A 22,405-nucleotide genomic window follows, 5' to 3' on the forward strand; every position below is an offset into this window, starting at 1 on the left:
ATAGGTATATGCTTATTTGTAAGATGTTAAGCTATGAGTAAGGACCCTTTAGTCCGAAACGCGTAAGCGTCTGTCACATTGGTGAACCATATGTTTTTTATGCATCTATTCTGTTTTTAATCATTTTTTTGGAATAAAGTCTTTTGATTTTAACCATCCTTTGGTCGAAGTTGCTGGAACATCTCCCAAGTATTGTGCCCACAAGATTTTCCGGAATCCAAGTTCCCTGCACCGCCCAGGATTGATTGCATTCCTCCAGACTTCGCATTTGCTACGGTTTGGTGAGCTGACAAAAAACTTTTTCCATAATGGGAGGGCAGTATACATAACGAGAGGGCACTATGTAATGGGGGACAGTAGTATACATAATGGGAGGGAAGTATACATAATGAGAGGGCACTATGTAATGGGGACAGTAGTATACATAATGGGAGGGCCCTATGTAATAGGAGAGAGTAGTATACATAATGAGAGGGCACTATGTAATAGGGGACATTAGTATACATAATGTGAGAGCACTATACAACAGGGGACAGTAGTATACATAATGAGAGGACACTATGTAATATATACAGTATATATATGTATTCATATTTTTGGAGCATGTCAAGACACTCTGTTAGCACTTGAGCATGGTGGATAACACCTTATCCCAGCACATTCGCTCATCACTAATAAGAACCCAATGGAGTCTGTTTGGTTTTCTTCATGGTGTCCCATTTAACCAGCATATTGTGCTTTTTTTTGGCCGGGAAGGAGACGCCGGATGTATCATCTGATGTAGATCTTGACGGAAACTAAAATCCTGTCAACTTTATTGTGATGAACGAGACACAACACGAATTACACACAAACATTTATTAAAAGGGAAATAAAAAAAAGAATTAAATAGTGAAAACGCTGAATGTAACAGAATCGTTACACCCCATAAATAAAATAATCCCATTATATAAAATTTCTTTACATAAAATACATGAACGCTCCTAAGAAGTGACAATACACACGACAGATGAGGTTCTGATAAAATCTACCGGAGAACAGAGTGATTGAGGTCGGTCTGTTACCAGTCTGGAAAGACAACACCGGAGTGGTGCTTTAAAGGGCTTTCTCTTCTGACCACATCATAAGGTAACATTGGTGGACGCCCAGAAGCAGATTTATGATACAAGGCGACATGTAAACTCTGTGTAATATGCCACTAGAGGACAGAGAGGGAGTGCGATTGAAGGATCAAACACATCTAGCCGTGTAGCAAGAAGGCGCAGTGCACAACTGCAGGGTCTGACTACAAGAGAGCTTGTTTGTAGTCTGTAACCATGGAAACACCTAAGAGCTGTAAACACAAAGCTGCCGAATGTCACCGTTACCATGCGCTGCAGCGGCAGAAGCGTCTCCTATGTTACATCTTAGATTTTTTCCTTCTGCACATAGGAGGAGAGCGCTTCCTATTACCATACTATGAGCCTTGTGCGCGGGAATCAAAACGGGCCGAAACGTGGAGTTACACCCCGTCACAATCTGGATATGGCCGCCTCCATTGCTTCTGACTAATTCACCTTCATACGGCATGCTGAAGAGCCCTGGAGCTACATAATAAGGCGACTCGTGGCATCCGAGAGTTACAGCTCGTAGATTTCTTCTTACAGGTTCACACTTACTCGCACTTTCCTCAGTCTTCAGATATTTTTATTTCTTAACGTCTCATTTTTTTGCTCTTAATTTTTCCAACGTTTTCTGCAAGCGATAAAATTTACAAAATTATTCCCAACGTATAAGGGATATTACACACTCACAAGCAATTTGTTTTTTTTTTTTTTTTTAATGGAAATGCATTTATTTTTTACATAAAAATCCTCTGTGCAATTGGGTTTCATTAACCTGTTTGTACCATTTGGCTTCTACAAGCTCTTCTGCTTCCCTGCACATTGCTGGCTGTAGAAGGAAGTAACTGAGAATCCCACATAGTGTTTTTGCCCTTGTCTTTTTTTCTGAGCACCTCTCAGCTGACTGATGACCACATCAAAGTTCAGCTTTACTACGATGAGTACAGAAAAAGGCAGGAAAAAAAAAGTTACAAACTCTTTGGTGGATTCTTAGGAAACTCACTCAGCAGACAGCCATGTGCAGGGAAACAAAGACCGTAAAAGACACAAGGAAAAACATTTTTAATGAAACCCAAAATATCTATATTTTAATAAATAAAAAAAATAAATAAACTGTCCCCAAAGATTTCCATGTTATTTAAGAATTAATCTCTAGCACCCATGTAGCTGTGCCTCTGATCTGGTGTTATATATAAAATGTGCAGGGGTAATAAAGAGGTATAAAAATATATCACATTTTATCAGTGAATACGATTAAGAACATAAAAGGTACCCAAGAAATCAAGGGGGTGAGCCAGGACCGACCTAATAGCAGTGACTCAGAATAGTTCAGGCTCATGGGGTGCACAAAATATTTTATCCGATGCAGAAAAAAGCAGCACAACAAAAGAAGAGAAACTAAAGTATTAATATAAATATTGTAGTTACATGAGAGGCAGAGCACATGTAACCCCTTTCCGATGTTGCGCGCAATAGTACGCCCACGTCGGACTCCCCCCGTTTGGTGCAGGCTCTAAAGCTAAGCCTGCACCTTCCCAGGCGTATGACAACTGATCTATACAGCTGACATGTGCATGAAACAGCCGCGGGTGGTCAGCGCTCATAGTAAGTCAGCATTTCTGCTATACACAGGCGATCTGATCATCACCTGTGTGTAGCAGAGGCGATCAGACAAGTGCAGCTTCTAGTCTCCCATGGAGACTATTGAAGCATACAAAAAGTTAAAAAAAACTTTTTCAAACTATTAAAAAAAATATAAAAAGTTCAAATCACCCCCCTTTCGCCCCATTCAAAATAAAACCATTAAAAAAATAATTAAAAAAAACAATATCAAATATACACACGTCAAGAGAGCGGCTCCTTCTCTTCCACTCTGCAGATAGGGTGTCATTGCCAATGCAATGCTGATTGACAGCCGGCTCCCTGTTACCCAACTGCGGGGAGCCAGCTGCCATCAGCATAACGTTGGCAGTCACGCCCTGTAGTAGTGGTGGTCCCCACCAATTGCTCAATAACCAGTGCTGATGAGCACAACTTCAGCATGCAGCGTGAACACAGAGCACTGTACAATCCTAATAGAAAATCAATGGATCCGTACAGCGCTCGTAGACTTTCTATTGAGACTGTACACCGTCCTGGGTGTGTTCCGCATGCAGGAGCGATGCAAATCAGAGGTGGTGTTTGAGCAAATATTGAGAGTGCCAGAATCTCAACCATCAACAACTCATGTAAGGGGGCATAAAAAATCCAAAATGATAGGTGCACGTCCAGGTGATGAAGTGGTGACAAGTCTATACACAGATCAGGTCCTTGAGAGCAAACCCTAATAATTCCTCACCTTCTTAAACTCTCTTGCCTTCTCGCGGTTCTTTGCATATGTTTCCTGCCGCATCTTCTCTTCTCTCCGAGTTTTAACCTCATGGAGCCGATTATAGAGCCTGGCCGGGACAAATACACAGGATATAAAAATGCATGTGGTGCTACAGAGGTCATCCATGTTATGTCCATGCTTCACCTGCTTCAGAAAATACAGCCTCCGATTTCTCCATTTAAAGAGATTGTCCGCACTTAGCAAGGGCTCACCTTGTCATGGTACAAGAATACGTCACCAACAGGGTGCAGCCGTGCACTTGTCAGTAGGATCTGCCCCTCCCGAGTGACTCAAGTTAGGGGGGCAGTAACCTTGGTCTAGTGCAGCGAAATGCTAAGGAAATCCTGAAAACATGACCTGTTGGTGGCTCTTGAGGACTGGAGTTGGGGAACACTGGTCTAGTGCATGCAATGGTTACCGTATAGTGCGCTGGTGCATCTCTAGCTCAGACAGTCTGCGATCTTCCGGGGTGCACACTCGGACCTCAACCACTTTCTTCAGCTGTCCTCCATCAGAAGAAACCAGCTCTGTGAAAACAACGTAAAAAGTTACAGTTATTTTACAACACATCAACAGAGAAGGGAAAAAACAGTGTAAAGGGTCATTACCTCCGACATAGATGGATATTGTCGGATTGAGCTTGTAAATGCAAACACTTTTTCAAGTTACTGCTGAAAAAAATTTGCAGCCGTTCTTGAGATATTAACACTTGTTTACAGCTCATTGCCTAGGAGACCGACCACCGCTGCGGCCCAGCTTGTATTCACTGTGCTGAAGATGACCGGGATTAAGAGGCAACAATGTGCTCCAGTGATCCTGGCCAGCTTCACAAAAATGCTTTCAAGTTCAACAGAAAAGAGCTTGTAAGCACTGCATATGTTCTGCTAATCTCTGGTGAATATTTTAATAAAAACAGTAAATTATAAAATTGCTTGCATTTACAAGCTCCATACACTATATCTATCTACCTATACACTACCGTTCAAAAGTTTAGGGTCACTTACAAATTTCCATATTTTTGAAAGAAAAGTTACACTTCTTTCCAATGAAGCTAACACTAAATGATTCAAAAATACACTCTACACATTGTCAATGTGGTAAATGACTATTCTAGCTACAAAAGTCTGGTTTGTAATGCAATATCTTCATAGGTGTATAGAGAACCATTTCCAACAACCATCACTCCAGTGTTTTTATGGTACTTTGTGTAACTTTGCTAACTGTGTAAGAAGGCTAATGGATGGTTAGAATACCCTTGAAAACCCTTGTGCAAGTATGTTAGCACAGCTGAAAATAGTTTGGCTAATTAGAGAAGCTATAAACCTGACCTTCCTTAGAGCTAGTTGAGAATCTGGAGCATTACATTTGTTGGTTCCATTAAACTCTCAAAATGGCCAGAAAAAACATTCAGGGTGTGGAAGGCCTTCTCAATGCGATGGGAAGGCAGTAAAAGATGGATTTTTGGTTCTTACCGTAAAAAATCTTTCTTGGAGCCTTCATTGGGGGACACAGATTACCATGGGTGTATGCTGCTGCTGCTAGGAGGCTGACACTATGCAAAAACAAGAAAATTGGCTCCTCCCAGGCAGTATACACCCACCGACAGATACCAAGTACCTCAGTTGGTGAGAAAGCAGTAGGAGAAGCCACGGAACTTTAAACATATGTACCAACCCAACAAGGAGCTCAAAGCCCAACACGGTACAACTTAAACAGGGAGGGTGCTGTGTCCCCCAATGAAGGCTCCAAGAAAGATTTTACGGTAAGAACCAAAAATCCATCTTTCTTTATCGCCTTATTGGGGGACACAGATTACCATGGGACGTTCCAAAGCACTCCCAAGGGCGGAAACAGCAAAAAGGAAAGAAGGAACCGGAAAGGCTTAGGTCAGCCGGTGAATCACCGACGCCTGCAGAACCTTCCTACCAACAACTGCATCAGACGAGGCCTGGGTATGAACCCTGTAGAACCTCGCAAAAGTGAGAAAGGACGACCAGGTCGCGGCCCTGCGAATCTGTAAAGCCGAAGCCTGGTGACGCACAGCCCACGAAGCTGCCACAGCCCGGGTAGAGAGGGCTCTCACTCCCGGAGGGTGCCGCTTTTCCTGAAGTCGGTACGCTTCCAGAATGGTAGAACGAATCCAGCAAGCCATCGTGGATTTGGACGCCGGAACCCTTTCCAGCGACCTTCATAGAACACTAGCAAGGAATCGGATTGACGAAAGGAAGCAGTCCTGGCGAGATAAGCACGCAAGGCTCTGACTACATCTAGGTTTGTGGAGGGACTTCTCAATAGGGTGAGACGGTGCCGGGCAAAAGGATGTAAGAACGATATCCTCATTGATGTGGAATGAGAATACGACCTTTGGGAGAAAGGAAGGAACGAGTCTGAGAATGACCTTATCTTGATGGAGAATCGGGTACGGGGAACGGCATGACAAGGCCGCCAATTCAGAAACTCTTCTGATGGATGTAATGGCAATCAAGAAAGTTACCTTCCACGAGAGAAGGGATAAAAGAATGTCCTGGATAGGCTCGAACGGCGCCTTTTGGAGAGCGCTAAGGACGAGATTGAGATCTCACGGATCTATCGGCGAATGATGCGGAGGAGCCACATGGGCGACCCCTTGGAGAAAAGTCTTAACCTGCGGTAAGGCCGCCAGCTCTCTTTGGGAGAGGACAGACAGGGCGGAGACCTGGCCCTTGAGGGTACTGAGGGACAGACCCGCATGTAAACCAGACTGGAGGAACCCCAGAATAGATGGAATGGAAAAGGACATAGGAAAGACTTTTTTTTTTTTTTTTTACCGTCGCACCAACGGAAAAAAGGTCTTCCAGCACCTATGGTAAATGCGGGAAGAGGCCGGTTTTCTGGCTTTGATCATAGTCTGAATCACCTGGTCAGACAAGCCTGATTCTCTCCGGATCGCGGCCTCAATGGCCATGCCGTTAAATTCAGAGACTGAGAATTCTCGTGGTAAAGGGGGCCTTGCGAGAGAAGATCCGGACGGTCTGGAAGCCTCCAGGGAACGTCCACGAGCATGTTCACCAGCTCCGCGTACCAAGGGCATCTTGGCCAGTCTGGGGCCACCAGAATCACTGGTACGCCTTCCGATTTTATCTTTTTGACCACTCGAGGGATCAAGGCAAGAGGCGGAAATAGATAAGGAAGTCGGAACTGGGACCACGGAATTATCAGGGCGTCGCAAGAGACGGCTAGAGGGTCCCCGGACCTGGCTACGAACTGCGGAACTTTGTGGTTCATCCGAGATGCCATGAGATCGACATCTGGGGTGTCCCAGCGCTGGCATATCTGATGGAAGACTGAGGAGTGAAGGGCCCACTCGCCTGATGCTAGACCTTGACGACTTAAAGTAGGCCGCCCAATTTTCCACCCCTGGAGTGTGAACGGCGGAGATCGCAGGAACGTGACGTTCTGCCCAGCGCAGTATCTTGGCTACTTCCGCCATTACTTGCTTGCTGCGCATGGCCCCCTGGTGGTTTATGTATGCCACAGCCGTGGCGTTGTCCGACTGAATGCGGACCGGCTTGCCGAGGAAGAGAGGCTGCCAGTGAAGAAGAGCCAGGAAGATTGCTCTGATCTCCAGAAGATTGATGGGGAGAAGAGCCTCCTGTGGGTTCCACCGGCCTTGAGACGTTTTTAGATGGCACACCGCTCCCCACCATTGAAGGCTGGCATCGGTGGTGATGACTTGCCATTGAAGCGGCAGCAAGGACCGACTCTGGCCTTGCCCACCAAGTCAGGGATTGTTTCACTCTGAGGGGAAGGAGAATGGGACGGTCCAAGGACAGCGAGGTCTTGTCCCAGGCCGAAAGAAGAGCCAACAGGAGGGAACGAAGATGAAATTGTGCAAAGGGCACCGCTTCCATGGAAGCTACCATCTTCCTCAGAACCTTCATGCCGGACCGAAGGGGAATGGTGGTTGGCCGCTTGAGAAGTTGAATCCCTTTGGAAAGAGCTGAAAATCTCTCCTTTGGAAGAAACACACGGGCTAAATTTGTGTCGAATTCCATGCCTAGGAAGGTCAGGAGCTGTGTGGGGATCAAAATGGACTTTCCTTTGTTGATTATCCACCCAAGACGGCAAAGAGTGTCTAGGACTATCTGAAGACTCTGAAGACAGTCTTGCCGGGACGATCCCTTGATCAAAAGGTCTTCCAGATAAGGGATGATGAAGATCCCCCTGGAGCGGAGGATGGCCATGACTGTCGCCATTACCTTCGGGAAAACCCGGGGAGTGGAGGCCAGACCGAAGGGAAGAGCCGTGAACTGGTAGTGGTCTTCCTGAATCGCAAAACGAAGGTATTTCTGATGTTGCAAACACACAGGGATGTGAAGATAGGCATCCCGTATGTCCACAGAACAGAGAAATTCCTTGTGTTCCATTGAGGCTATCACCGACCAAAGAGACTCCATTCTGAAGATACTTGAATAGAGGCCTGAAAATCGTTCGTGTGCGGGAACCGGAACGATCACTCCAGCGGCAAGAAGAGAGGAGACGGCTTGAAAGAATCCTAGAATGTGAGACCGCTGTTTTGGATGTCGGGACAGGAAAAAACGTCCCTTTGGCGGAGATACAAACTCGATCTTGTATCCGGATGTGATGATTTCCCTGACCCAAGCGTCGTTGACAACAAACAGCAGGCGTCCATGAAAAAGGAAAGGCTGCCTCCCACCCTGGAAGAAATTCCAGGAGGGGGTGACCCGTCACTTGGAGGCAAACCGACCAGACCGGGTACCTGACGACCTGGGGTATTGACCTCTAGATCTCCAGCGGGGAGCGGGTTTGTAAGATAGTCTTTTCTGCTCTCGCTCCTTAGAGGCGGAAGGCCGATCTTTGAGGTAGTGTCCGCATGCCATGACTTTAGGCAAAGGACTCGGCGTACGGCCACTATGTTGCTGTTAGCCTTTGCCACGCACCCAGCTGCATCTAGGGCGGCGGCCAAAAGGTATTTAACCGCATGATTAATTTGATCTGCCAGATCCGCCAACTCGTCCTGAGGAGCTGCTGCTAAGATGCCCCTGCGAAGAATCTTTGCCCAATCAGAGATGACCTTTGCTATCAAGGCAGGTGCGAAAATTGGACAGAGGGAGGCACCAGATGCCTCAAAAATTGATTTCGCTAGAGACTCTATTTGTCTGTCTGTTGGATCCTTAAGTGATGTCCCATCCGGGAGGGATAGGACCATCTTTGAGGCAAGAGACAGGAGGATCCACTTCGGGGGCTTTGGACCATTTTGCGCGTAAATCCGCATCAAAGGAGTACAGGACATCTAAGTACCTGCGGCCTGAGAAGCTCTGCTCGGGGTGCTCCCAGTGTTTGGTCAGTGTAGTATCAAATCTTTATGGTTTGGGAAAGTTTGGGATAGAGGCCTTGCCCGCTTAAATGGAATGGAACATTCCTGAGGAGGGGGCTTGTCTTGTTTAATTTCTAAGGTTTGAAAGATAGCTGAAAGGAGGCTATCGACCATCTTCCGAGTTTTAGACATGCCATCTGCTTCTGAGCTAGATCCTGATTGGGGATCCTCATCTGACCTAGTGTCGTCTCCTGAAGAGGGAGAAGGGCACCTGGGAGAAGCAGTCGGGCCTAGAGAGCTGGAAGACGAGCCAAAGAGAACACGCTTCCTAGTAATTCTACTCCATCTGTCCCTCTGAAGGTCGCGGTCACGTGCGGACGACTCACCTTGCGAGGCAGTCGTTGCACAGGTGGCTGTAGATAGCTGAGGCAAACGTTCTAGGACCTGGACCAGGGACTGAGACACTTTAGTCAGATCAGAGACCGACTGCGACATTGCCACGGCCCACTCTGGGAGAGAAGAGGTACCCTCATCCCGGGAATCTGTGTGCTCCTGAGAGGCTGATATGGCGGAGGGACTGCAGAATGGACAGAGGGGCGACAACTGACCTGAAGGCCACTTCTTTTTACAGCGCGCACAGGCATAGTGAATAACGGTGGGCTTGAAATAAAGCGCCGAAGGGTTGAACATAGGTGGGATACGCCGTATGGCCGCACTAGATAAGATCAGGGACTGCAGAGGGGAGCTAATTTGCAATAAAGGGCTGAGCTTACCGAGAATCTGACGAGCAGCAGGACCCTGAAGTGTCCTCTAAGCAGCGAAGGACGAGGAGAGATTCCAGTCAGGAAACTGGCAGTGAGGTTGAGGAAGGCGGAGCTTGGCGCCGGGCTGTGATCGGCCCATGGAGGCGGGGGGGGGGGGCGGTAATAAGAAGATTGATGCCTCTGAAAGCAAAAGGAGCCCTGTAATAGGGTGGAATGGGCGTGCGAAAAAGGGCGCCAGAGAGAAAAGGAGAAGCGCGTCCTGAGCAGGGAGGCAGGAGAGAAAGTGAAAGTGAAACCGCTCCCCCTCCCCGCCTGGATCTCCAGCCTGCAATGGCCGCGGCGCCGATAGAGGTGAGCTGCGCCCCCACCGCTCTGGAAACCCCCCCAGTGATGAAAAGACCCATTCAGCTGGAGCGACCGCTCCAGGGGACCGCTGATGCCTGTGCACGGCGGGGAGCGCGGCTGTCAGCATGAGGCGCGCGGCTGGCAGAGAGGGAGGAGGGCGGGAATTTCAAATGTTGCTCAGAGACATGCCGGCTGAAGGGAACGATCACTCTTACTTGACGTCCCTGAAGAGGATAACCGCAGGGGCCCTGCGTAACAGTCAGGCCGCTGGGAGAAGACCTCTTACTCTCTGACATGTAGAAGACGGCGTTTTCTTGCTGGGAGCGAGGGATAGCCTGCTGACCACCACCGTCTTCCTCTCAGCCCTGTCCCAGGAGAGGGGTGAGGGGTTGTTTTGGCAAGGACCGGCCACCCATCATCCGCCCACAACACCGACTGGTGTTAGGGAAAGGTCCTGCCTGCGGTACTGAGAGTTGCGATGTGGGAAACCACCACACTGCTCGCTCAGCCGCCTGATATAGGAAATCAGAGTGAAAACTACACCCTGTTTCCTGATGTGAAGACCTGAAAGAAATAAGCGAGAAAAGATTAAAAAGTTCGACAAACACCTAAGGAAATAAAAGGATTATTAACTGCGGATCTGAGAAGATCCCGGTCCACCTCCTACAGACACTAAGCACAAACTGAGGTACTTGGTATCTGTCGGTGGGTGTATACTGCCGGGGAGGAGCCAATTTTCTTGTTTTTGCATAGTGTCAGCCTCCTAGCAGCAGCAGCATACACCCATAGTAATCTGTGTCCTCCAATAAGGCGATAAATAAAAGACTTCTGCCCAAGTGGTCATTACCTTAGCCACACAAGTCGCCGCGAAAGGTGGGGTCTGAAGCCAGACCCAAGTGCCTCATATAGACACTAAGCAAAAACTGGAGAAATCTCATCCAGCGAGAGGGTGTATACTGCAGGGGAGGAGTTAACTTTTTTTCTGGTTTACTTAGTCTCCTCCAAGTGGCAAGCAGCATAACACCCAAGGTCTCTGTGTCCCTCAATGAGGCGTAGGAGAAAAGAACTTTCATGTGAAACTCGACAGTCTATTCTTGTTCTTAGAAATGAAGGCTATTCCATGTGAGAAATTGCCAAGAACCTGAAGACTTCCCACAACGGCGTGTACTACTCAGAGGAGAGCACAAACAGGCTCTAACCAGAGTAGAAAGAGAAGTGGGAGGCCCCACTGCACAAATGAGCAACAAGACAAGTACATTAGAGTCTGTAGTTTGAGAAATCAACGCCTCACAGGTCTTCAACTGGCAACTTCATTAAATAGTACACGCAAAACGCCAGTGTCAATTTCTACAGTGGAGGCGACTCCGGGATGCTGGCCTTCAGGCCAAAGAAAAAACCATATCTGAGACTGGCTAATATAAGGAAAAGATTAATATGGGCAAAAGAACACAGACATTGGACAGAGGAAGATTGGAAAAAAGTGTTATGGACAGACAAATCCAAGTTTGAGGTGTTTGGATCACACAGAAAATCATTTGTGAAATGCAGAACAACTGAAAAGATGCTGGAAAGGTGCCTGACGCCATCTGTCAAGCATGGAGGAGGTAATGTGATGGTCTGGGGTTGCTTTGGTGCTGGTAAAGTGGGAGATTTGTACAAGGTAAAGGAGATTTTGAATAAGAAAGGCTATCACTCCATTTTGCAACGCCATGCCATACCCTGTGGACAGCGCTTGATTGGAGCCAATTTCATCCTACAACAGGATAATGACCCAAAGCACACCTCCAAATTATGCAAGAACTATTTAGGGAAGAAGCAGGCAGCTGGTATTCTATCTGTAATAGAGTGGCCAGCACAGTCACCAGATCTCAACCCCATTGAGCTGTTGTGGGAGCAGCTTGACCGTATGGTACGCAAAAAGTGCCCATCAAGCCAACCCAACATGTGGGAGGGGCTTCTGGAAGCATGGGGTGAAATTTCTCCAGATTACCTCAGCAAATTAACTGCTAGAATGTCAAAGGTCTACAATGCTGGAATTGCTGCAAAGGAGCATTCTGTGATGAAAGCAAAGTTTGAAGGAGAAAATTATTATTTCAAATAAAAATCTTCTTTTCAAACCTTGTCAATGTCTGGACTAGATTTTAAATTCATTTGGCAACTCATTTCATTAATAAAAGTATGAATTTTCATGGAAAACACAAAATTGTCTGGGTGACCCCAAACTTTTGAATGGTAGTGTATATACACATACATACACACACACACACACACACACACACACACACACACACACACACACGAGAATTACCCTTAAAAAGGGAAAAAATGAATTCTACTGTGCTGTAATGGAGGCGGAATATAAGATCTCACCGGGGCCGGTCTGCAGGTCTCCCTGGATGTCAGACACATGGGATAGGCAAGGCATCTGATCTTCCTCCTTTGGACTTCTGTCTTTTTTCTTCATTTCTTGGACCCTTTTTGCAGAATTCTGAATGAAATGACTCTTCTTTCTCATTAGGGCTTCCTGCAGATTTCCCGGAGTGGACGTAAACTCAAGACTCATTTCTGACGAGACACAAAAATATAACGGATAAGGTGACCACTGATCCAAAGTTTTAGGCTTCCCCTCGCTTTACCCCTAACATGACCACTGAGTGTTTCAGATGACCGATGCAGGCGCAGCGCCATATAGGGGGAAAGAAGAGGGGACACTTCTCATTTCAATGTTTAGAACACATGTAACGGGAAAGAGGTTGGGGTTTGGAAGGCCAACAGCTTCACAACCGGCCCGGCCATCTCTGGCTCAGCACCGTGGGGCCTACATGGTTTTCTCCTGTTCTGTGACTCCTATACCAGCAGCTGCTGCACAAGGAACCATAACATAACCCCCATCTGGGCTCAGCCCCTCTTCTCCCACTCCTCTGAACAGGACGACGGTATTTAGTTACCTGAAAATTGTCGTGATAAAGACATGTTGACTGAAGACTGATCTGCTCCATCATGAAGGCCTGAAGAGTCCACCTCTGGTTGGAGCGGCTGAAAAGTGCTCTGCCAAAAAATAAGGGGGTGATCTTGTTATAATCGGGAGAATATAATATTACTAGATTATGGCCCGATGCTATCGCATCGGGAGGATGCGATAGCATCACACCTCTTGCCATGTTAACCCTCAACACACACACTCCTCAACACACACTCCTCTCACCTTTCACCATCTCCACTCACTCTTTCACTCCACATACGACCCCTTCTCTCACTCCGTCTGTCATACTCACGCCGTCATCGCCGCTGCTCCACGATCCCCGACATCTTCTTCCGCCGGCGCCATCCTGGATCCAGACGTTGTCCACGCCGGCGACATGTTCTTGCGGCGACGCCATCTTGAGTATCGTGAAATCCCGCGATAGTCAAGATGGCGTCACCGGAAGAACATGTCGCCGGCGTGGACGACGTCGGGATCCAAAATGGCGTCGGCGAAATCTCGCGAGTTTTCGCCGACGCCATTTTGGATCCCGACGTCGTCCTCGCCGGCGACATGTTCTTGTGGCGACGCCATCTTGACTATCGCGGGATTTCGCCGATCCAAAATGGCGTCGTCGCAAGAACATGTCGCCGGCGTGGACAACGTCGGGATCCAAAATGGCGTCGGCGAAATCTCGCGAGTTTTTGCCGACGCCATTTTGGATCCACGACGTCGTCCTCGCCGGCGACATGTTCTTGCGGCGACGCCATCTTGACTATCGCGGGATTTCGCCGATCCAAAATGGCGTCGCCACAAGAACATGTCGCCGGCGTGGAGGACGTCTGGATCCAGGATGGCGCCTGCGGAAGATGATGTCGGGGATCGTGGATCAGCGGCGATGACGGCGTGAGTATGAGAGACAGAGTGAGAGAAAGGGTCGTATGTGGAGTGAAAGAGTGAGTGGACGTGAGTGGAGATGGTGAAAGGTGAGTGGAGTGTGTGTGTTGAGCAGGGCTGTGGAGTCGGAGTCGTGGTCGGTGCTCATTTTGGTGGAGTCGGAGTCGGAGTTGGAGTCGGTATAAAATGGACCGACTCCGACTCCTAAAATATATAATAAATTGGGTACAGTAGTTCAATGCAGGATGTGCTGAATATTTTTTCATAGGAGTTTGGGAAAGTTATGAAATGTCCTATAAATGGCTGTTATATTCCTGATCTAAGGCTACATTCACACACAGCATTTTTCCTGTGTTTTTTGAGGATACGTTTTTCAGCTGCAAAAGCTGATCATCTTTTTAAAAAACTGCATCACCTGAAAGGTTTTTGAGCTCATAGATAATGTTTTCAATAGCAAAAGCAGATTAGAAATCTGCTCTATCTATATATCCATTTATCCATATCTGTACCAAAAAGAATGAAAACCGGGTAGTACACCAATATATATTCTGTTCTATCTAAATATCTTGATTATTGGATCATAAAAATGATTAAATGTCTGAGGTTCACATTGTACTACAATAAATTTTTCACTTAAATATAAGCAATATGTGTGGGAGTCGGAGTCGGAGTCGTGGAGTCGGAGTTGGAGTCGGTGTAAGGGAAATTGAGGAGTCGGAGTCGCAGGTTTGGCTTACCGACTCCACAGCCCTGGTGTTGAGGGTTAACATGGAAAGAGGTGTGCGGTGACGTCACCGGTTACAACTGGACGGAAGTTGTTACAACCGGAAGTTGCTTAGGGCATTTATAATATTATCAGTCATAAGTTATAACTTATTGGCTGAAGTGATGAGAATCATGTGATCGCCTGCGCTAGGCCAGTAGGGATCGATAGTCATTCTCCAGCAGTAAGGGCTCATTCACACCATTTAGCAGCTGTATTTTATGGTCTTTATTAGGGTAGTTTCACATTTGCATTTAAGGCCGCAGCGACGGCCTGCACACGGCCGCCGCTAAGCCCCGCCCCCTGTCGCGCCTCCTCCGGTAGCTCCACCTACGGGCGCATGACGCTGCATGCGTCCCCTATCTTTAGCACTGGGGACGCAGGCCGTGCGCAGGTATGCGTTTGGTGGCGCACGCGTCCTTTTGACGCTGCGCCGAACGCACTAAATTGCAACAGGTTGCGTTTGGCGCTGGTCGGCGTAGCGTGAAAAGGACGCATGCGCCGCCAAACGCATACCTGCTCATGGCCTGCGTCCCCAGTGCTAAAGATAGGGGACGCAGGAAGCATGCAGCGTCATGCGCCCGTAGGCGGAGCTACCGGAGGAGGCGTGGCAGGGGGTGGGGGCTTAGGGGCGGCCGTGCGCAGGCCGTCGCTGCAGCCTTAAACGCAAATGTGAAACTACCCTTAGACCTCGCTCCCACCACCGTATATATTTTTAATTGGATAGTATCAGACCAATGTTATTCAATGGGGCAGTTTTTGAAGGTTTGCTTTTGCTTCTTTTGTGCTTCGACCTGACATTTTTATTGATTTCATTTTGAAGGCACATACAATGATTTGATGGTGTTTTTCTGTATTTTTTTTTTTCATAGGAGCAATTATTTTTAAACATATAATTTGGATAAAAGAAAAGCTGTAGAGCGCATTACCTGGGATGTGTTCACACCTTGCTGATCAACGGTCAAGGAGACTGAAGGCTCAGATGAGACCATGCTGCTGTCATTCAGGCTGATGAGAGTCAGATCTGGTTCCTCCAGGATTCCCCGCATTGACTCAGAATCCTGAATCACAGAATAAAATATATATACTCATATCTATATATCAAAAACACAAAAGGAAAGCAACACTAGTCCATATTATGACAGAATGATAAACTTTATAGAGGATCATAAATATACCTGATAAAAACTGAAGGTAAAACTAAATCAAATTTGCAGACGATGCAAAGCTAGGAGGGATAGCTAACACTAGTGAAGATGGAGAAAGGATTCAGAAGGATTTAGATAATGTAACGGAGAAATGCAAGATTCTATATCTAAGCAAGAGAAATGAAAATTACATGTACAGAATGGGAGGAATAGAACTAAGCAATAGCATGTGTGAAAAAGACTTGGGTATACTAATACCCAATAATAAAGTGTCATGTTTTTTGCCCTATTATCACTACTTCCGGACCATTCCAGAATCTTCTATTCACATACTGAACTCTTCTATGCCAGTGGTGAGGGTTTGCCCCCCCCCCTCCCGTTCTTTTCCCTTTGCCTGTCATGCCTGCATCTTCACTCACAGCTTGTAAAACTACACTCTTTCCTCACTCGCTCCTTCCTGTTCCCCCTTCCCCACTAAGGAATGTATTTTAGCCAAGAATCTTCTTTGTCTAAGCCCATGTGCTGAATACACTCACTGGCCACTTTATTAGGTACACCTGTCCAACTGTGTGTTAAGACTTAATTTCTAATCAGCCAATCACATGGCGGCAACTCAGTGCATTTAGGCATGTAGACATGGTCAAGACAATCTCCTGCAGTTCAAACCGAGCATCAGTATGGGGAAGAAAGGTGATTTGAGTGCCTTTGAACGTGGCATGATTGTTGGTGCCAGAAGGGCTGGTCTGATTTCAGAAACTGCTGATCTACTGGGATTTTCACGCACAACCATCTCTAGGGTTTACAGAGAATGGTCCGAAAAAGAAAAAAAATCCAGTGAGCGGCAGTTCTGTGGCCGGAAATGCCATGTTGATGCCAGAGGTCAGAGGAGAATGGGCAGACTGGTTCGAGCTGATAGAAAGGCAACAGTGACTCAAATTGCCACCCGTTACAACCAAGGTAGGCAGAAGAGCATCTCTGAACGCACAGTGCGTCGAACTTTGAGGCAGATGGGCTACAGCAGCAGAAGACCACACTGGGTACCACTCCTCTCAGCTAAGAACAGGAAACTGAGGCTACAATTTGCACAAGCTCATCGAAATTGGACAGTAGAAGATTGGAAAAACGTTGCCTGGTCTGATGAGTCTCGATTTCTGCTGCGACATTCGGATGGTAGGGTCAGAATTTGGCGTAAACAACATGAAAGCATGGATCCATCCTGCCTTGTATCAACGGTTCAGGCTGGTGGTGGTGGTGTCATGGTGTGGGGAACTTTTTCTGGGCACTCTTTGGGCCCCTTGGTACCAATTGAGCATCGTTGCAACGCCACAGCCTACCTGAGTATTGTTGCTGACCATGTCCATCCCTTTATGACCACAATGTACCCAACATCTGATGGCTACTTTCAGCAGGATAATGCGCCATGTCATAAAGCTCGAATCATCTCAGATTGGTTTCTTGAACATGACAATGAGTTTACTGTACTCAAATGGCCTCCTCAGTCACCAGATCTCAATCCAATAGAGCATCTTTGGGATGTGGTGGAACGGGAGATTCGCATCAGGGATGTGCAGCCGACAAATCTGCGCCAACTGTGTGATGCCATCATGTCAATATGGTCCAAAATCTCTGAGGAATGCTTCCAGCACCTTGTTGAATCTCTGCCACGAAGAATTGAGGCAGTTCTGAAGGCAAAAGGGGGTCCAACCCCTTACTAGCATGGTGTACCTAATAAAGTGGCCAGTGAGTGTATATGTGTAGGAAATATCAAAGAGGCCAAAACTCAGGCCCAATCAGTGACAGAAATATGAAATTACATATTTGGAATGTTCTTCGACGGGACTAATTAGCCTGTGTTTTTCCAAATTCTAGCTTCAGCGGAATCCGAGAAGTAGATTCCTGCGCAGCCGGGGCAGACCGATGCTTTGTGTTTGGTTTTGAATGAACGCCAGCGACAAGTTGAATAAGATGATACTATGTGCGTTACTATACGAGGTACCCTCTGCGAGATAGGATTATTCTAAGTTTTCAGAACCAGATCTGTAACTCTGGGATAGGGGAGGGAGCCGGAAAAACCAGCCCCTTTAATGATGTCACAAGCCCAGACGTATAAGCCTGCAACTAAGCCCCCCCCCTCTGTTATTTGCTGCCTGGACGCTGTTGTCTCAAGACCCCCACATGCATTGGGGATGTGTCGCCCATCCTCCCAGCCTGGTTTGCCTAATATGATCTAAGCAATACGTGAGTTTATTACTTCTCTTAATCCCCTTTTATTTGTATTCGCTTTGTACATATTTTAATTGTCTCATTTTGTAAAATCTTTTTATACCTTCTGTAAACACTTCCTATCTTTTGGAAGTAAAATATATAATTATTAGTTCCGTCTCCATGTTCTATACCAAACTTTTACGTGCCTGAAGTAATTACGCTACTAATTTGGGTTGGCTTCGCACCCCTTTATTAATTTAAATATTGATAGAGAAATCGGAAGCTGGTGGCAGCCAAGTGTGCTCTGGGCTAGGTGGGCTAGCTGGCAGTGACGGAAGGGGTTTTACAGTGCCTACAAGTAGTATTCAACCCCCTGCAGATTTAGCAGGTTTACACATTCGGAATTAACTTGGCATTGTGACATTTGGACTGTAGATCAGCCTGGAAGTGTGAAATGCACTGCAGCAAAAAAGAATGTTATTTCTTTGTTTAATTTTTTTTTAAATTGTGAAAAGTTTATTCAGAGGGTCATTTATTATTCAACCCCTCAAACCACCAGAATTCTGTTTGGTTGCCCTAAAGTATTAAGAAGTATTTCAGGCACAAAGAACAATGAGCTTCACATGTTTGGATTAATTATCTCTTTTTCCAGCCTTTTCTGACTATTTAAGACCCTCCCCAAACTTGTGAACAGCACTCATACATGGTCAACATGGGAAAGACAAAGGAGCATTCCAAGGCCATCAGAGACAAGATCGTGGAGGGTCACAAGGCTGGCAAGGGGTACAAAACCCTTTCCAATGAGTTGGGCCTACCTGTCTCCACTGTTGGGAGCATCATCCGGAAGCGGAAGGCTTATGGAACTACTGTTAGCCTTCCACGGCCTGGACCGCCTTTGAAAGTTTCCTCCCGTGCCGAGGCCAGGCTTGTCCGAAGAGTCAAGGCTAACCCAAGGACAACAAGGAAGGAGCTCCGGGAAGATCTCATGGCAGTGGGGACATTGGTTTCAGTCAATACCATAAGTAACGCACTCCACCGCAATGGTCTCCGTTCCAGACGAGCCCGTAAGGTACCTTTACTTTCAAAGCGTCATGTCAAGGCTCGTCTACAGTTTGCTCATGATCACTTGGAGGACTCTGAGACAGACTGGTTCAAGGTTCTCTGGTCTGATGAGACCAAGATCGAGATCTTTGGTGCCAACCACACACGTGACGTTTGGAGACTGGATGGCACTGCATACGACCCCAAGAATACCATCCCTACAGTCAAGCATGGTGGTGGCAGCATCATGCTGTGGGGCTGTTTCTCAGCCAAGGGGCCTGGCCATCTGGTCCGCATCCATGGGAAGATGGATAGCACGGCCTACCTGGAGATTTTGGCCAAGAACCTCCGCTCCTCCATCAAGGATCTTAAGATGGGACGTCATTTCATCTTCCAACAAGACAACGACCCAAAGCACACAGCCAAGAAAACCAAGGCCTGGTTCAAGAAGCAAAAAATCAAGGTGTTGGGAGTGGCCTAGTCAGTCTCCTGACCTTAACCCAATTGAAAACTTGTGGAAGGAGCTCAAGATTAAAGTCCACATGAGACACCCAAAGAACCTAGATAACTTGGAGAAGATCTGCATGGAGGAGTGGGCCAAGATAACTCCAGAGACCTGTGCCGGCCTGATCAGGTCTTATAAAAGACGATTATTAGCTGTAATTGCAAACAAGGGTTATTCCACAAAATATTAAACCTAGGGGTTGAATAATAATTGACCCACACTTTTATGTTGAAAATTTATTAAAATTTAACTGAGCAACATAACTTTTTGGTTTGTAAGATTTATGCATCTGTTAATAAATCCTGCTCTTGTGTGAAGTTTGAAGGCTCTAACTTATTTGCATCTTATCAAACCTGCTAAATCTGCAGGGGGTTGAATACTACTTGTAGGCACTGTATAAGCTGATTGTCTGGTTGCGGCCAGAGCCTTTATAATTCCCTCGCTGCAGCAGGCCTAATAGCCAGTGCACAACAAGTAGCCCGTCCGGCAACTAATTATCCTAGGTGCAGTTCCCTGACTGACCTGAGGGCAAAGGAGAGTGCTGCAAGTTCCAAAGTGGAACTAGAAAGTGGGATATACATAAATCCCTGCAGTTCATGACATATTGTGAAAGAAGTGGGATAACTACAATAAGCCCCTGCTGTAAATTGTTAGGGCAAGACTAGCTTGCTGTTTTTCATCACAATGTGGCAGTGGAGGGATAACTAAGATAAGCCCCCCTGCACATGTGATAGCCGTGTGTGGTCAAAACTCACATAACCTCCCTTTACCTGACACTGCACATGAGTTAACAGTGTGATGCAGCAGCAAAAGAGGCGAACACAGTTCTAGGATGTATTAAGAGAAGCATAGAGTTTAGATCACGTAAAGTAATTATCCCCCTTTACTCCTCCTTGGTCAGGCCTCATCTGGAATACAGTTCTGGGTACCACATAAAAAAAAGACATTGAAAAAGTAGAACAAGTTCTGAGAAGGGCTATCAGGATGGTGAACGGATTGCAGCGTATGTCCTACGACACGTATACGTGCGCCATTGTGAGACTACACCTCTTTCCTTTTCCCCTCCGGCAGAGGTTTGGTGAGAAGAATTTTTTAACCCTTCCATGACCAAAGGTATTGTCATTTTTGCGTGTTTTTTTGCTCCCCTTCTTCCCAGAGCCATAACTTTATTTTTCGGTTAAAATGGCCATGTGAGGCCTTGTTTTTCTGTGGGACAAATTGTACTTTTCAACAACATCGGTTTTAACGTATTGCGTAAAAAAAAATAATTGTCCAATTCCACAATTGTTTTTCGATTTGCTTTTTATCTATGTTCACTAAATCCTAAAACGGACCCACGATTATGATTCTCCAGGTTATTATGAGTTCATAGACACCAAAAATTCCAAAGTTTATTTAAAAAAAAAAAAAAAAAAATTGCGCCATTTTCCGATACCCGTAGCATCTCCATTTTTCGTGATCTCGGGTTCAGTGAGGGCTTATATCTTGCATGCCGAGGTGACGTTTTTAATGATACAATTTTTGTGCACATACGATCTTTTGATCGACCGTTATTGCATTTTGTTGCAATGTTGTGGTGACCAAAAAATGTAATTCTGGCATTTATTTTTTTCTCGTTATGCCGTTTAGCGATCGGGTTAATCTTTTTTTTTGATAGATCGGGCGAATCAGAACGCGGCGATACCAAATATGTGTATGTTTGATTTTTTATTTTGAATGGGACAAAAGGGGGCGATTTGAACTTTTAATTGATATATATTTGAATTTATTTTTTTTTGGCATACTTCAATAGCCTCCATAGGAGACTAGAAGCTGCCATCACCCGATTGGCTCTGCTGCATACAGGCGATGATCAGATCGCCTATATGTAGCAGAATTGCTGACTTGCTATGAGCGCCGACCAACTGCTGACGTGTGCCGGGAAAGATGTGGGCTCACCGCCGGAGGGAGTCCGACATCAGCATACTATTATGCCCGATGTCAGAAAGGGGTTAATGAATGTGTGTAAAGAGCAACAGAATGGGGGACATTGTTACAAGTACAAAAAGGAGACCATTACAACATGACAGGGGACCCTTATTACAATTACAGGACGGGTGACCTAATGGCACGAGACATGGGACATTATTACAGGACAGGGAAAAAGGGATTCTTTTTTCTTTAAATAATCAAAATGAAAGTATGAAAAAATAACAAAAACATGTGACAACAAAAAATGCTGTTATGTAAAACCTGAAGTAAAAAAAAAAAAGACCTGTACCATAACCCATATGATAAACGGCATTAAAAAGAATAAATACACGTCAAAAATTAAAGGAAATAAGTGATGATCAAAAAGTCATATACAAAAATAATGGTGTCACTGAAAGAGTCATGATCTCTGGCAAAGAGCGCGCAGCCCTTCATATTCACATCTTTTCTATTTACAGCCCATTTACCCGACTGGGTGCGAGACCCCTGGATCAGCTCCTACACCGCAGCATAATCTTAGAGAAATGGGGTCGTTTTGCCACAAGCAAATCCAAAACATACAAAGATTTTGACTTTTGCCACTTTGCCACAGTGTGAGCAAACAGCAGGAACGCGGGATGCAGTTACTAGCAGGAGGCAAATCAAGGGTTAACCGGTATTTAATACAGGTGTGACTCCACAAAGGGAGATAGGTGAAAAAGGGAGTTTGTGATTCAAAACGGGGGTAAATATTCAATAAAAAGGTAAACAGCAGTCGGATGTTCTCAAAGGGTGGAGGCTTGAATATCCCATGGTGGCGTCACAGACGACGCGCGAAGTCTCTGGCCTGGTCCTGGAGAAACGAGAGGCACTGTCTCCTGACAGCCGCGATGTGTCCTGACTCACCTGCACATGGCTTCGCAGTCCCGGAACAAGGTGTCGATGGAGAAAGTTCAACGGTGGAGATCGGGAGTACACTGTTCGACCCTGCGTGATCCCCCTGGTCAAGCCTGCAGCTCACTCCTAATACAGTC

At 46.3% G+C, this 22,405-nt stretch overlaps 1 protein-coding gene across 3 annotated transcripts in view; it reads right to left on the bottom strand.

The window, feature by feature from the left end:
• Positions 1-843: 843 nt before the first annotated feature.
• The window catches only part of LOC141069073 (uncharacterized), a 104,740-nt gene continuing 83,178 nt past the window's right edge, over positions 844-22,405 (bottom strand). For all 3 annotated transcript variants that reach the window (XM_073558385.1, XM_073558384.1, XM_073558383.1), the window contains 6 exons: positions 15,452-15,583; positions 12,849-12,948; positions 12,271-12,465; positions 3,893-4,001; positions 3,442-3,541; positions 844-1,734 (listed from right to left, as the gene is read on the bottom strand). In XM_073558385.1, coding sequence (XP_073414486.1) covers positions 1,702-1,734; positions 3,442-3,541; positions 3,893-4,001; positions 12,271-12,465; positions 12,849-12,948; positions 15,452-15,583 — 669 coding nt within the window. In that variant the 3' untranslated portion in view covers positions 844-1,701. The remainder of the gene's footprint in view (positions 1,735-3,441; positions 3,542-3,892; positions 4,002-12,270; positions 12,466-12,848; positions 12,949-15,451; positions 15,584-22,405) is intronic.

The sequence above is a fragment of the Dendrobates tinctorius genome, unplaced genomic scaffold, assembly GCF_039654945.1.
Source record: "Dendrobates tinctorius isolate UK_male_01 unplaced genomic scaffold, ASM3965494v1 ptg000256l, whole genome shotgun sequence".
NCBI lineage: Eukaryota > Metazoa > Chordata > Amphibia > Anura > Dendrobatidae > Dendrobates > Dendrobates tinctorius.